Source organism: Neodiprion lecontei, chromosome 7 (genome assembly GCF_021901455.1).
Source record: "Neodiprion lecontei isolate iyNeoLeco1 chromosome 7, iyNeoLeco1.1, whole genome shotgun sequence".
NCBI lineage: Eukaryota > Metazoa > Arthropoda > Insecta > Hymenoptera > Diprionidae > Neodiprion > Neodiprion lecontei.
The window spans coordinates 1,466,855-1,479,669 of NC_060266.1; the positions used below are offsets into that span (position 1 = coordinate 1,466,855).

The following is a 12,815-nucleotide window of genomic DNA, read 5'->3' on the forward strand; positions in this document are numbered from 1 at the left end:
CTTACCAACTGTTCGATGACTGGACTCTCCGTTTTAAGGGTTTTTTAGGCTTTTGGATCGTGGTTACAGGTTTTATCTATTCTCCAGAGCGGCGAGTATCGACGTAGAGATCCGAAGGAAATATTCTCAGATTCGTCGTATAATTAAGTGCCTGATATTCCACAAAGGTTAAATAAATACTGCGAAATTTTTATATCCTTCGGAAAGAATTGTAAAAGTCGTATCTCCAGATATCCAAAACACTTCGGAACGTCTCGTAATTAGAGGTTAAGATTACAATGTCTGGGATCGACGAGCGGGTTGACGAATTGAACAAAAAGTTTCTAGAGTTCGTGAGCAAACCGGAAAACGTCGACGCGGCATCTAAAGAGATATACGAGGATCTTTTGGACGAGGTGATGATGGGCTTCGTTTTTGACGTTCACAGAACCGTGAAGACAGGCAGTTCGGACGTCGAGGAGGGCATTCCTGACGATGAGTCATACGCCATAGTCGACCTGCCGGGTCTCGACGTCTTTGGCCAGCAGGCGATAAAGAAATCGCAGGACTGCGCCTGCCCCAACTGTGATCGGGGTGTTGCAGCCTGTCGCTTTGCCACGCACCTGGAGAAGTGCATGGGAATGGGGAGGAACAGTTCAAGGATAGCGTCAAGACGGATCGCGAACAGTTCCAAAGACCTGAGCACCCTAAGTGGCGTCCTAAGCGACGACGACGACGACGTCGACTGGAGCCTGACAAACGACAAGCGGAAAAGACGCAAGGATCGCAACGGGCTAAAAAAATCCAAGCAGAGCAAGAGCGTTCATAGAAACGGGGACACGGGCTCCGCCGGAGGCGAAAACAACCACACTAGCAACGAGAACTCTCCCTCGAACTACGAGAACATGTCCGTCGAGGACAAACGCGCCTTGCTGACACAAATCTGTGGGGTCGTTTCCGAACACACTAAGAAACTATGCACGAGGTCGATGCGCTGTCCACAGCACACCGACGACCAGCGGAAGGATATGCGTGCCAATCTCGAGGCAACCAACAATGGACATTCTAATCAGGACAATCTTCACGTCGACGTTGACACCTACGAAGAAGGCGATGGCCAGAATTTGAGGGACGCCTTGGCCAGGTGGGATCTCGAGGTTTCCAGCCATTCCAGTCCCGCGGACTCTGCATCCACGACCTCCACGTCATCCTCCAGTAGGAAGCGGGATTCCAAGTCCAAGGGGAAAGGAAAGGGGTCGAAGCGAGACAGGGGATCTCCCATTTCTCAAGGCGATTAACTGGGTAACTATATCACCCTTCCATTCGCTCATTGATGATATTTCAATGACATTGGTTTTCGCCCATTGGAGACAATATCTAATTCGATTTTCTTACGCTTTTATTCCAGACCTCTTGATGCAATGAACTTGAGGAAACGCTTGCAGTCGTTTTGGTGTGGCTCACTCAGCTCTGCAGCTCTGGAATGTCTTCGTGATCATGAGTGGCGTCAGAAGTGATGGAAAATGCTTTTAAACTGGAAAGCAAATACTTGTCGCCGTAGTTGATAATTCAATGATTGATAGGCGATTAGTTAAATGAATATTACAATTAGTACGATATCTCTGATTACATGTAAAATAAGTTTTTTCACACATTATTTATTGGTAGATCGTATCATATTGTAAGTGGAATGACATAATTGATAGCAGACTAATGATTGAGGAAGAACTTTTTCGCCCCATTTTGTCAACGTCAATATTTTCGTCATCGTTGTAACTTTGAAAATATATCTCCCTTACAAAATCTTGATGATAATTGCAATCGGACGAAAAATCGTCGGGATGAGAATAATTTGAACAGTAGGGAACCGATAAAGGATATTCGGGAATTGATCAAAGTCCTATGCTTTCTGCGCTCGAGTTTGACTAGCAATAATTTGAAACTGGTTTTCGCATCATGGGGTGAAAATACACAGACCAGTGGTCGGAACGTCGCTTTCAGAAATAAACACGTCTTTCGATCGAGTCTGTTCTTGTCAATATTCATGCGAATAATACAACTCAATAATTAATGCTATAATTAATTTTAAATCGATTGCTTAATTAATTTCGTCGTCGCTCTACGATCATTCAATTGGAAGGGATCATGCGCTAAGAATATTGCACGAGTACAAAAGACAGCTATACTTTTACCGGAAATTTATATCAACAATTTAGATAAGTTCGCGCAATCTCTCTCACGTGAAATAACGTCGATTCAACTGTGATTAAATCAATCCCATTATACCGGTCTTTGAAATGTGTATATTTTAGCTAAAATCGGACAGTGTTGTTCATTGTGAATTCAATACCATTAATATTCCGTAGTCTCCCATACGAATAAGAATACTCCAATACTTTTAATTCCGTCTTGTAGCCGTTTCCAATGTGACGATGATCACGATAGTTTCGGCTGCCTCCAAATTACAGCTCGCTTTGCGTAACTTCCTGCGAGTCGAAAGGATATACACAATAGTGTGAGGGAGAACTAGAGTAATAGAAAGAGCGAAATAGACACGAAGAGTGATTCATCCTATGCGCGAAGAAATGGTCGATATTCGTACTGATTTCGTGATATTTAGTCACACCTGTTCCAGCCGTTCTATTACCTACCTGCAGTCTCGAGCGAAATCGACGGCACGAAGTCGACCCGAAAAATTGAAAAAACTAATCGTCAGAATAGTGAAAGTAAACGACAACGAAACCCTTTCGGCAGCATCCGCTGGTGTATAACGATGGCGATGACCCTTGTAAAATCCGTAAGTCTTAATCTTAGTCTAGTCCGACTATCGTAAAAATTGAAAACTTTTTCAATTACGACGTCGAGTTTATAATAACCGCTCCATTTTTGCGCTTTTAACAACTTGTAAAGATTTCTGCAAGCTTCGTAAAGGAACTCGCGAGATTACCAAAATGGATTTAAAAAAAAAAAAAAACTTTGATCAACTTCATCGGTCCGTGTCACAGTGCGTCTGTAGACGTCGGCTCTCGCGATTTTTATCGTCGTTTTTATCCTCATAATTATCCGTCGTCTGAGTGAATTTTACACCTATTTAAAGCGATATCATAATTCATAAATAGACGCATAGCCGATAGATTGTACGTGTACAACCCTCGGGAAGAGAGCGTTGCATGCGATGATAGTTATGCAAATTTACTTATATTTAGTATTACGTTCGTGATCGCGGTGTAACTAGAATTTTTCTATATATACTTGTACTTCGTATTCACGATGGCGATAATTGCCCATCGATGTTACAATGATAGAACAGAAATTTTTCACAATCTATAAAACCTGCATTGATAATCGGCTTTGATTAATTTCTAAAAATTATTTCAAATTTTAAGATAAAGAAGAGAAATGACGGACGTCCTGCAGCGGCCATAAATCGTCAGGGTAGCATACAAGCCGCAATCAACAGCTCTGCGATACCCAAGGTAACTAAATTGAAGTCTTAATCGCAAAACCGAGCAAAAAAAAAAAATAATTAACGGCAACCGCGGTGCATTCAAAGATACAGAAGTAGCTATTCTGCATGAAAATGTGAAAAATGTGTGCCTGTCGGTGCTCGGTGGTACGGGATCGATCGATCCCTAGTTAAATAAGGGACTTGATGCGAACAAAGCTTATACCTGGTATAAAGTCTTCAGTGATACATACCGAAGAACGGGTGTGCAGTCTTAGAATATTGCTATTTACCCTATTATTTAATCTTAGCAGATTCGGTTACTGATTTTTCTATTTAACGATTAATTTTTTTTTTTTTGTTCGTTTATACCTCACTTCCAACATTTTCGCCCCGCGAATATATTCAATAGATCAGTTTACCTGTACAATTTTTATAGAATTTTATTGTACGACAAAGTCATGCCAACGCAATTCGAGGGCGCAGTTTCAGCTGACGATAATGATCAGGTAAAAAAATTCCGTTCGCAGTAGTTTTTATTTTCCTATATTGCACATCTTTTTTTCCGTTATTCGAAATTTCACGCCCCGCAAAAACGCGTAGCGTAATTTGACTCGTACTCTGATTAATCTTTTATTTTTCTCTGCGCCGGGTGTAAAATTCATGGTTTTCGTTTCACTTTTTTCTTTCTAGGCGCCAAAATATGAGAATAGCTACCGTCTAGAATCGAACAAACCTTTCAACGTTGACCCTGTGGATAAAATTATCAGTCAAGTCATGACCAACAACCTCGAAGACATCGTATACGATCCCAAAGAGTGCCCGAAACTGTGTGCGGAAATTAGCGCCGACATCCGAGATCGGATTCGGAAACAAAACTTCGACAGGTTGGTTGGTTGGATTAACGTTCGAGGCACGAACAATTATTTTCCTCTCTTCTTTTTCTTTACATTCAAGAAACGTTATTGGTTTTGGCCCCATAAATTTTGAAACCCCTTTAATATTTATGTACAGTAAAAAAGAACGTATATCCCATTCAGGTACAAAATCGTCGTTATAGTGACGATCAACGAAAAGGCCAGTCAAGGAATACAGGCGTCGATGAGATTCCTCTGGGACGTGCAGAGGGATAATTACTCCAGCTTTACGTTTGAGACGAGAACCTTTTTTGCCTATTGCTGCGTCTTCGGCGTATACTGCGAGTGAATTTCGAGTTCTATCGATAACCGACGTCTGTTTCGCTGTCTCTCCTTCTTCTTTGTTTTTCACGTTTCTTTTTGACGCGTGCAATTCGCGTCATACGTGACGACGACGAGGACTGACTGACGTTTGAATGAATGACGGAGAGACGTATCAGCGAGAGAGGTAGAGAGGTTTTCCCCTCCAATAATCGAGTGTAAATTAGTCGTACGTATTATTATAGGACCGAGACGGATGTATGCGAAGGAATAAACGAGTTTTAAAAATAAACTGGTGAAAATGAGCTTCTCAAAAAATTACGCCCCTCAAAATTCAACCCACCCTCAAACCGCGCCTGTGAAAATCGCCTCGACGATGAGAGAATCGTCGAATGCACGTCTCTCTCTGTCCAAGGGCCAAAGGCCCCTGAGCAAGGCCTTGTCCCAGCAGTCGAAAATCGGCATGAGTACCGCTTCTCTGATTCCCGGCCACCAAGTCACAAGTGCAACTTACAGAAGTGCGAAGGGAGGATTCAAGGTGCGGCTTTACAGTTGGGCGGCACAATTAAGGACGAACGGGTCCGATCGAAGAAGTTATAAAGAGGGGAAAAACCGTCGGAAAAATCTCCGACGGTATTTTTTTTTTAATCAAACGTTAAGCGGCCCGTTCGTCCTTTACAACTATTTGCAACGGCCCGCTATCCAAGTTCCCGAATCGCGGAACGGAAAGATACAGAGAGCCTGACGCAGTTCCGGTTGAAATTCGTTTTTTGCTTCGGCACACAGATTCCGAGGTACCAGAACAGCTATCGATTACATGCCCACAATCCGTGGAAACAGGAAGTAGTCGACAAGGTTCTCGAAGACGTTATGACCACCACCCTGACCGGGATGAAGTACAACCCCGAGGTTTGCATGAAACTCTGCCAGGACATGACGGCCGAGATAAGAAATCGGATATACCGAAAGGACTACGACAGGCGAGATATTGCGACGGTTCTTCGTTAGCCGATTTTATCGGAAATTGCACGAAGCGATTTGAAATCGTTCGAAATTTTTGTGAAAATAGTATATTGTGTAACGGGGAGGCAAACGGGCAAATCAGTTGCCTCCTTGTTGCGCGCGATTTTTCATGCACCAAGAGTGTGTTACGCGTTTTTTCGGCGAAACACGAAATTGAAGCCAGGTTCGCGTAATGTCAGATTTGTTCGCTACAGCGTAGTGCAGAAAATGCCACTTTAACTCCTAGGAGTTGACTTTTTAATTCGTGACCTTTTTTTTTGCAGCTTTTTATTTATTAAACTGCTTTTGGTAAAATTTATTTGTTTACTTAACGCGAAAACAAAATTTCATGCAAAATTTCAAGTAGATCGCATGTAAGGAAATATTTATCCATGAAAGGGTTAAAAAAAAGTGGCACGCAAGGAAATTATTTACCTCGTCGCGTTTCAGGTACAAGTTCATAGTGCAGGTGACGATAGTAGAAAAGACCGGACAAAGTTTACAAGTCGCTAATGGGAGGCTGTGGGACATCGAGAGGGACAATCACTCGTCTTTTACATTTGAAAGTTCCCAAATGTACGCCGTAGGGATCGTCGTCGGTGTTTATTACGAATAAAGCGGATAAAATTACCGTTATAACAACAACGATGCGGATCGATTTGCAAGCAACATTTTTTCGCAGCTCGGTATAATAATTTGCGACAGTTTACCGACTCCCCCTTATTGTTAGTATCGTTGGGAAAATTATTCGAGTGGTGAAAATTTACATCCGAGAATGATTTATTCATAATTTTTCTTTATACACTTTCGACGAATCTCTCTTCCTTTGACGAATGAATTTTACACGCGGATGTGAGGCGCGAGAATTTTTTGTCAAGAGAGAAAAATGACGCGGAAACTAATAGTAGAAATTCATGATTTTAACCAAACGATGGATGACGACGAATGATCAATGAAACGAAGAAACGAGTTTTTCTCTTTCTCTTTCAACGATATTATCAATGAATAAAGATAAAATAATTGCAACATACGACGGAATGAATATTATACAATGTATAATGTATAAGAATTGCCTGTACGCGTGAGGATTGTTTTTATACATTCTCTTTATTGTTATTTAAATTGATATATTATTATTATTACTAATGGGCGATGGTATGTATATGCATGATTCGTGTAACAGTGACTATTACAATAATATTTATAATATTTTATATGTAATATAAAAACGAAGAAAAAGTGAGACAAAACGACCTGCTCTTTTCTTCCTCCCAATACACAAGAAATCAAAACTATTTTACACAGCACGTGTTTTTCGATTGATTCTACATCGGAGATAGTTGGGAATAAACGAAAAGAAAATGCAACAGCCAAAGAAAAGTAACTACGTCTGCAAAGACATGTGCAACAATCGTTGTGTAGGTACAGCTTTGGTCCATTTTCATTATTACTATTACGATTAAACTCTTATTGTTAAAAATTTACCTTCGACGTAATTTTATTTAATACTATAGAGATATATACTGTATCGTTATTGTTAGTTTATAATTATTATTTATCATTACTGCTATCATCTATTATTTTTATACGATGAAAATCGAATTCTCAAGAACAAATTGCCTTGGAAGAAAAGAAAGATGTTTATAATGGTTTGTTTTAATAGTGAAACGGCCGCGAATCCCATTTGGCTGTTTTCCAAGTAGATTCGATCATCTTTCAGCCTGTCCCAAAATCTTTCCGCACAAGTAAATGCACGTAACGACTTTCTACTCCATTTTTTTTTTGATTTTGATTTCCTTACCTCTTTAAACCCGAAGTCTCGCGATATTTTTAAAATTGTCGACGGCTAGCGTTTTTATCGCATTCTAAAAATTTAATCTAAACTAATCAATTAAATATTGAAAATCCTGCTGTTAACAATTATGTGCAAAGCGATAAGAGACGAGGGGTATTTAAAGAAAAGAAACTTCACGTAAAAGTACGCGACAATTTTTTTTCGTTTCACTGGTTTTTATTAGTTTTTTTTTTTTTTTTTTTTGCATTTTTCCATCATTTTATTTATTTCAAATACATCGATAATTATTAGTCTCAGTAAATGGATTTGACGTAATAATTATGCAGGGAAAAAGAAAACAGAAATAATAAAAAGAAAAATATGAAAAGAAATTTAATTAATAGTAATAATAATGTTGTTTGTTTCTTTTGTATATATACATATACGTATATATGTATATTTATATGTACGAATACAGTGGAAATCGAGGGAAAAGATCGATCGATTGAACGTGGGGGTGGCTTCGAATACATTTCTCATTAATCGCGTGATTGTATAATAATATACATTACACATACCTAGTTTATTATTAATATACATATACACATATATTCATGTATACTTGTATATGTATAATTAATGTTTTTCTTTTTTTTGTATATCGTAAATTTCTTCGTGGCACATTATCTTCTTCTTCACCTTCTACTACATTTTTTATTTTTTTTTTTCGCGTCAATCTTCATCGACTCTCTTTATTTCTTTCTTTCTGTGATACGTTTCTTTGAACTCGAATTTTCTTCTATATCTTCTTTTCCTCTTGCGATCACCGATCACGCTTTTTCAATCCTTATGAAAGATCATTATCATTATTAGCATTATTATGAACATTATCGCTATCATTGTTATTATTACTATTATTATCACGCATTGATCATTTAATTTTTTCCCTTCGTTCGCACATTTTTATTCTTAAGCTATTTAACTCCCAACGAATAGGAATAACTACAATAATAATAATAATAACAACAACACTAATAATAATAAGAATAACAACAATAATAATAATAATGAGGATAATAATATTAATAACAATAATAATAATAATAACAACAATAATAATACGATGTTAATAATCTTTGTTTTATTGAGTATGCGACGCAATTATTTTCACCCTAGTCTATCATCGTCACTGTTATGCATAATATATATATACATATATATATCGCGTAACCTATGGTTTGTTTCCTGACGTAAAACTTTCACCATGCTCCTTCCTAAGAATCATCGTATGTTGTAATATCATTGTTATTATCATTATTATAATTTTATATAACGTTATCATGTATGTCATAAGTATAATATTTGTGTGGGTGTGTTTGTATTTCTGTGTGTGTGTGTGTGTGCGTGTGCGCGCGTGTGTACGTAATTCTATGTGTATATCATCATACATATTATTATTGTATAACTTATATTTAATACAATATAATGTTATATGTATATGAATATTATGCATATAGATGTACGTATAGTATAATTATTTTACGCGTTTATAATAAAATACACATTCACAATATCATTATTATCATTATATTTATATGTATATATCGCATATTAATTTTCACTGGCGTATACGCATACATATATGTGTACGTGTGTGCACACATAAATATATGAATATACGAATACATGCATATAGGTATAATTAATCAAAATGCCTTATCAAGTCTTATCATATTATAGTTAATTTTCGTACTAGAGTCATTATTATTAATAACTACGATGTTATATATTCACCTGTTGTTCAATGTGTCATACGACGCGTGTAGTATACGTACGTATGTACATATATATGTATACTTATATATATATACATACATACGCGCATTCCCATATTGTACGACGAATGGTCGTCATCGGTAATTCTTCTAAAAAAATGTCCCATCGTTTCCTTGCATGTGATACTTTTAAGGTAATAATAAGAATAATCATCGTCGTCGTCGTCGTCGTTATAGGTATGGGTATGGTTATTAATATTATTATCATGATCGTTATTACTTTTTGTTAGTACTATTAATTATTATTATATTTACAATTTCGTATTATTCAATTGCTTGTAAAGTTTCTCATGTCTTTCGCGTATTCAGTAATTGATATATCGAAGAAAAAGAATTAACAACGCCCACGTCGCGTATAATAATTACGACCACCACACCACCACCACCATTATCACTTATATCATCACACAAAAATATCTCTTTCGTTTGATATTTTGAAAAAACGCCTCTATCCCAATAGTATTTATAGGAGTATTTATTGATTAAATACATATCGTTAAACAATACTACTTTGTGCTGTCAGTGGATCGGTATTCTTCGGGAAAGATATTTCCCGTCCTTTTCGTCCGGTTGTATTTCATTTTTCTTTTTCTCCTCCATTTCTTGGATATCATTTCTCCAATTTCCCATTTTTTTTTCTCGCGCTGGAATGTTTTGGCAGAGGAAGGAGAGGAGAATGGGGAGGAAGAAAGGGCTAATCTATAGCTTACATGTACATACCATGTGAGAAGGTGGGACCGACTCCAACGTATTTACCCTTAGCTGCGATAATCTCTACCGAAATCGATGAAAATCGGAGCGATATAATGGCGAGTCCCAATATGACGAAACCAGAAATTATCCAAATCCCAATTCCAATCGAAACTTGGTAGTGTTATTCCGAATTTACGGACCGGCAGCGGCGGATGCTGAGCTTTTGACCAGAGGCCGAGCGGTATTGCCAGCTCGGCTCTTGACCGCTGCCCCCGGTGTCATACGGGTTCCTCCCTCTTGAAATTGATATTCTGAGATGCGCAGAAGTCCTTGGTGAACGGTATGCAGGTGAAGAGTTTGCAGATCTCGCATTCGTAGACCGGAACGTTGTAGAAGAGGGCGAGGAGCATTGCGAATAGCCCTACTATAAGGACCAGGCAGACCCAGATCAAGAGGATCTTTCGCCGTCGGTCGTACTTCCCGAAGGATATGAACGGCATCACAGCGTAAGCGGCCAGGAAACCGAACACGAAGCCGAAGAGGTGAGCGTAGTTGTCGATCCAGGGCAACGCCCCGAGCAGCAACAGCACGAACAACGATAGAAGCAGCTTTGAAAGCGCCCTGCGCGGGTGTTTCAGCATTGGCCAGCTGTTTAAAACCTCCACAACGAGCGTCGCGAGGAGGGCGAAATGCGCCCCCGCTGGTCCCACCTGAAGAGACACAAAAATTTCGAGGGACAGGATCAGAGCTTGGTCCATCCTCCGAGCAGTCTGCCTGAGAATTAAGATTTGAGAGAGTTCCAGAAATCGAAGCGTATTATTTTGTAGTAATTTTCACGAGCTGAAACGGATCAAAGAGTATTTGAAAATAAGAGAACTTATGATTCGAGTATACCGTTGTTAATTGTTTATTTTGAAAAACCGTCAGGTTGACAAAAATTTCGAGACGAGAAATAATTAGCTTACAGTCGGTTGAAAATTATAAATTTGTCAGTTTTCAAAACATCTGTCTCTTTTTAAAATCTCAATTCGCAGAGACAAACGACTTTGAGAATCTCCGTATTTGATCTGTACCTGTATTGAAAAAAAAAAAAAAAATGTGTCACCCAACGCCGGGTTGGAAAGGTGAGAAAAATACCTTGTCAGACATTTTCTAACATAGCTCTTATCTAAATCCAATCGATAAGCCATTGGCGAGGTACTGGACTGTGAAATTTAATCTGGATTCGTATCGCGCGCAATTTCGCCATCGAGTATTCAACATTAACGATATATCTGATCGAGCATTTAAACTTAGAATTGAAATTGGTTTCCCGAGATGAAAGTTGGAGAAAACAATGCAGGCAAAACTGTCCAGACATATTGTGTGTACAATGGAGTGGAACGAGAGATGCGAACGCGAGTATTTCGAATAGAGTTCGTTCGTTGCACCCTGCGCAAAAGTCCGTATCTTTGTGTGCGAGTTGAGGGCTGCTTCAAGAGTCTTCGAGAAACTTTAGCAGGGGAGGAAGGAGCGAAGAGATTTTCTGCTTTCCCCCCTGGGCTGCAGTTGATTCTTGAAAAGAGAAAGTAAGAGAGAGAGAGAGAGAGAGATGGAAACAGCCACAAGTGTGTTGATTAAATTGCGAACACACAATAAAATCCCGTCTGTTAAATCGGCCGTCCAATGCTTTTGTGTGCTGTTGCTATAGCTGCTACTTCTTCCACCTCTCTCGCTCAGATGTATTCAATTAAAACTTCTCTGATTATATTCTCGCCTCTCCAACTTTTCCGACTACCATCCCGCCTTTTCGACTCTACTCACCGTTTCCTCAATATTGTTTTTCCCCTGAAACTCGAGTCCAACTAACTTAAAGCCTAACTGATATTAATATCGGACAGTGCGCGCGTTTCTGTTGCATTATTGAACGATTCTCGCAATATTCAACCGCCGAACGCTGACCATCAAATAACGGTGTATCCCTTTTACTCTCTCCTTGTTGTTCAAACAGAAATTTAGATTGAAAAGAGCCTGCGGCAAATGTTCCGATCGATGATTACAATAATGAAAATGCTGTTCGCGGAAAAATAGGGTAAAATCAACATCGGAGTTAAGCAAAAAAAGTGCTTTGATTTTATCCGATACTTTTATGCTTCACCTGGTTGTTACTTTCAAATTTCCTCATCCTCTCGAAACATATTTCGTCGATTATTCCGAAACTACAGTTTCAGCTTCTAGTACTATCTTTTCTTGAAAATTTCATTCATTCCCAACCATCGATCATATCGCGCGTACCAAGCAACAGTTGGACGTTTTAGCTTCTTACCTCAGCTCTGTAAGGAACAAATATAGCGCTAGCCAAATTTCCAGCAAGTCCACCAGTGAAGTATATAATCGCTATGCGGAAGGATCCCGTGAGCTTTTCCAAGTCTCTCATGAAGAAGTACTGAACGCAGAGGGTGATGAGGAGGTGAAATATCCTGTGAAAAGACAAATCACTCGTCAACGTGACAGACGGTTACCAACTAAAACCGTTCATCGTAATTATTTCGGTCACCCGATCGACGACTATTGCGATAACCGAATTGTGTAGAAAAAAGAAGCGCTCACCCAGCGTGGAGAAAAATCGAGGTGAATAGACGGTAGAATTGGTCGGGCCACTCCGGATGTAGGAACGGAATCATGCCGCATACGTCGTGGAGACACTCGACTTGGGAACACAGGGACGCCTCCTCGTGAAAATAACCATGTACAAAGTCGCAGTACTCCTTTGTGGTTATTCGACACATCCCATGGATTCCTATGCAGCAGGGGTGACCAATCACTTCGCAAACCATATGCTCCGCCATCTTGTCCATGTGACGACCCACCGGAAACATCTGGTTGCTGCCGCCCTTGCTGTAATTTTGATTGTGAGAAAAATTAGTGTA

General features: G+C 39.2%; 4 protein-coding genes across 9 annotated transcripts in view; 3 read left to right on the top strand and 1 right to left on the bottom strand.

Moving 5' to 3' along the window:
* The first annotated feature begins 27 nt into the window (after positions 1-27).
* On the top strand, positions 28-2,004 carry LOC107220594 (ataxin-7-like protein 3). Its single transcript, XM_015659252.2, has 2 exons — positions 28-1,281; positions 1,388-2,004. Exon 1 carries the CDS (start codon positions 279-281, stop codon positions 1,275-1,277), a length of 999 nt encoding a protein of 332 aa, XP_015514738.1. The 5' UTR covers positions 28-278; the 3' UTR covers positions 1,278-1,281; positions 1,388-2,004.
* Positions 2,005-2,141: 137 nt separating this feature from the next.
* LOC107220589 (dynein light chain Tctex-type 5-like) lies at positions 2,142-4,883 on the top strand. 2 transcript variants are annotated; one of them, XM_015659246.2, is made up of 4 exons: positions 2,142-2,776; positions 3,366-3,455; positions 4,118-4,311; positions 4,465-4,882. In XM_015659246.2, exons 1-4 carry the CDS (start codon positions 2,753-2,755, stop codon positions 4,628-4,630), a joined length of 474 nt encoding a protein of 157 aa, XP_015514732.1. In that variant the 5' UTR covers positions 2,142-2,752; the 3' UTR covers positions 4,631-4,882. The 2 variants fall into 2 exon arrangements, with proteins under 2 accessions (XP_015514732.1, XP_046601160.1); XM_046745204.1 differs by lacking the exons at positions 2,142-2,776; positions 3,366-3,455 and adding an exon at positions 3,780-3,933 and having other exon boundaries at positions 4,465-4,883.
* An 18-nt stretch (positions 4,884-4,901) lies between these two features.
* LOC107220587 (dynein light chain Tctex-type protein 2-like) lies at positions 4,902-6,971 on the top strand. The gene is made up of 3 exons (XM_046745345.1): positions 4,902-5,140; positions 5,389-5,598; positions 5,972-6,971. Exons 1-3 carry the CDS (start codon positions 4,904-4,906, stop codon positions 6,218-6,220), a joined length of 696 nt encoding a protein of 231 aa, XP_046601301.1. The 5' UTR covers positions 4,902-4,903; the 3' UTR covers positions 6,221-6,971.
* Positions 6,972-9,670: 2,699 nt separating this feature from the next.
* The window catches only part of LOC124295437, a 58,787-nt gene continuing 55,642 nt past the window's right edge, over positions 9,671-12,815 (bottom strand). For all 5 annotated transcript variants that reach the window (XM_046745431.1, XM_046745429.1, XM_046745430.1 and 2 more), the window contains 3 exons: positions 12,496-12,783; positions 12,212-12,365; positions 9,671-10,616 (listed from right to left, as the gene is read on the bottom strand). In XM_046745431.1, the coding sequence (XP_046601387.1) occupies positions 10,185-10,616; positions 12,212-12,365; positions 12,496-12,783 (874 nt within the window). In that variant the 3' untranslated portion in view covers positions 9,671-10,184. The remainder of the gene's footprint in view (positions 10,617-12,211; positions 12,366-12,495; positions 12,784-12,815) is intronic.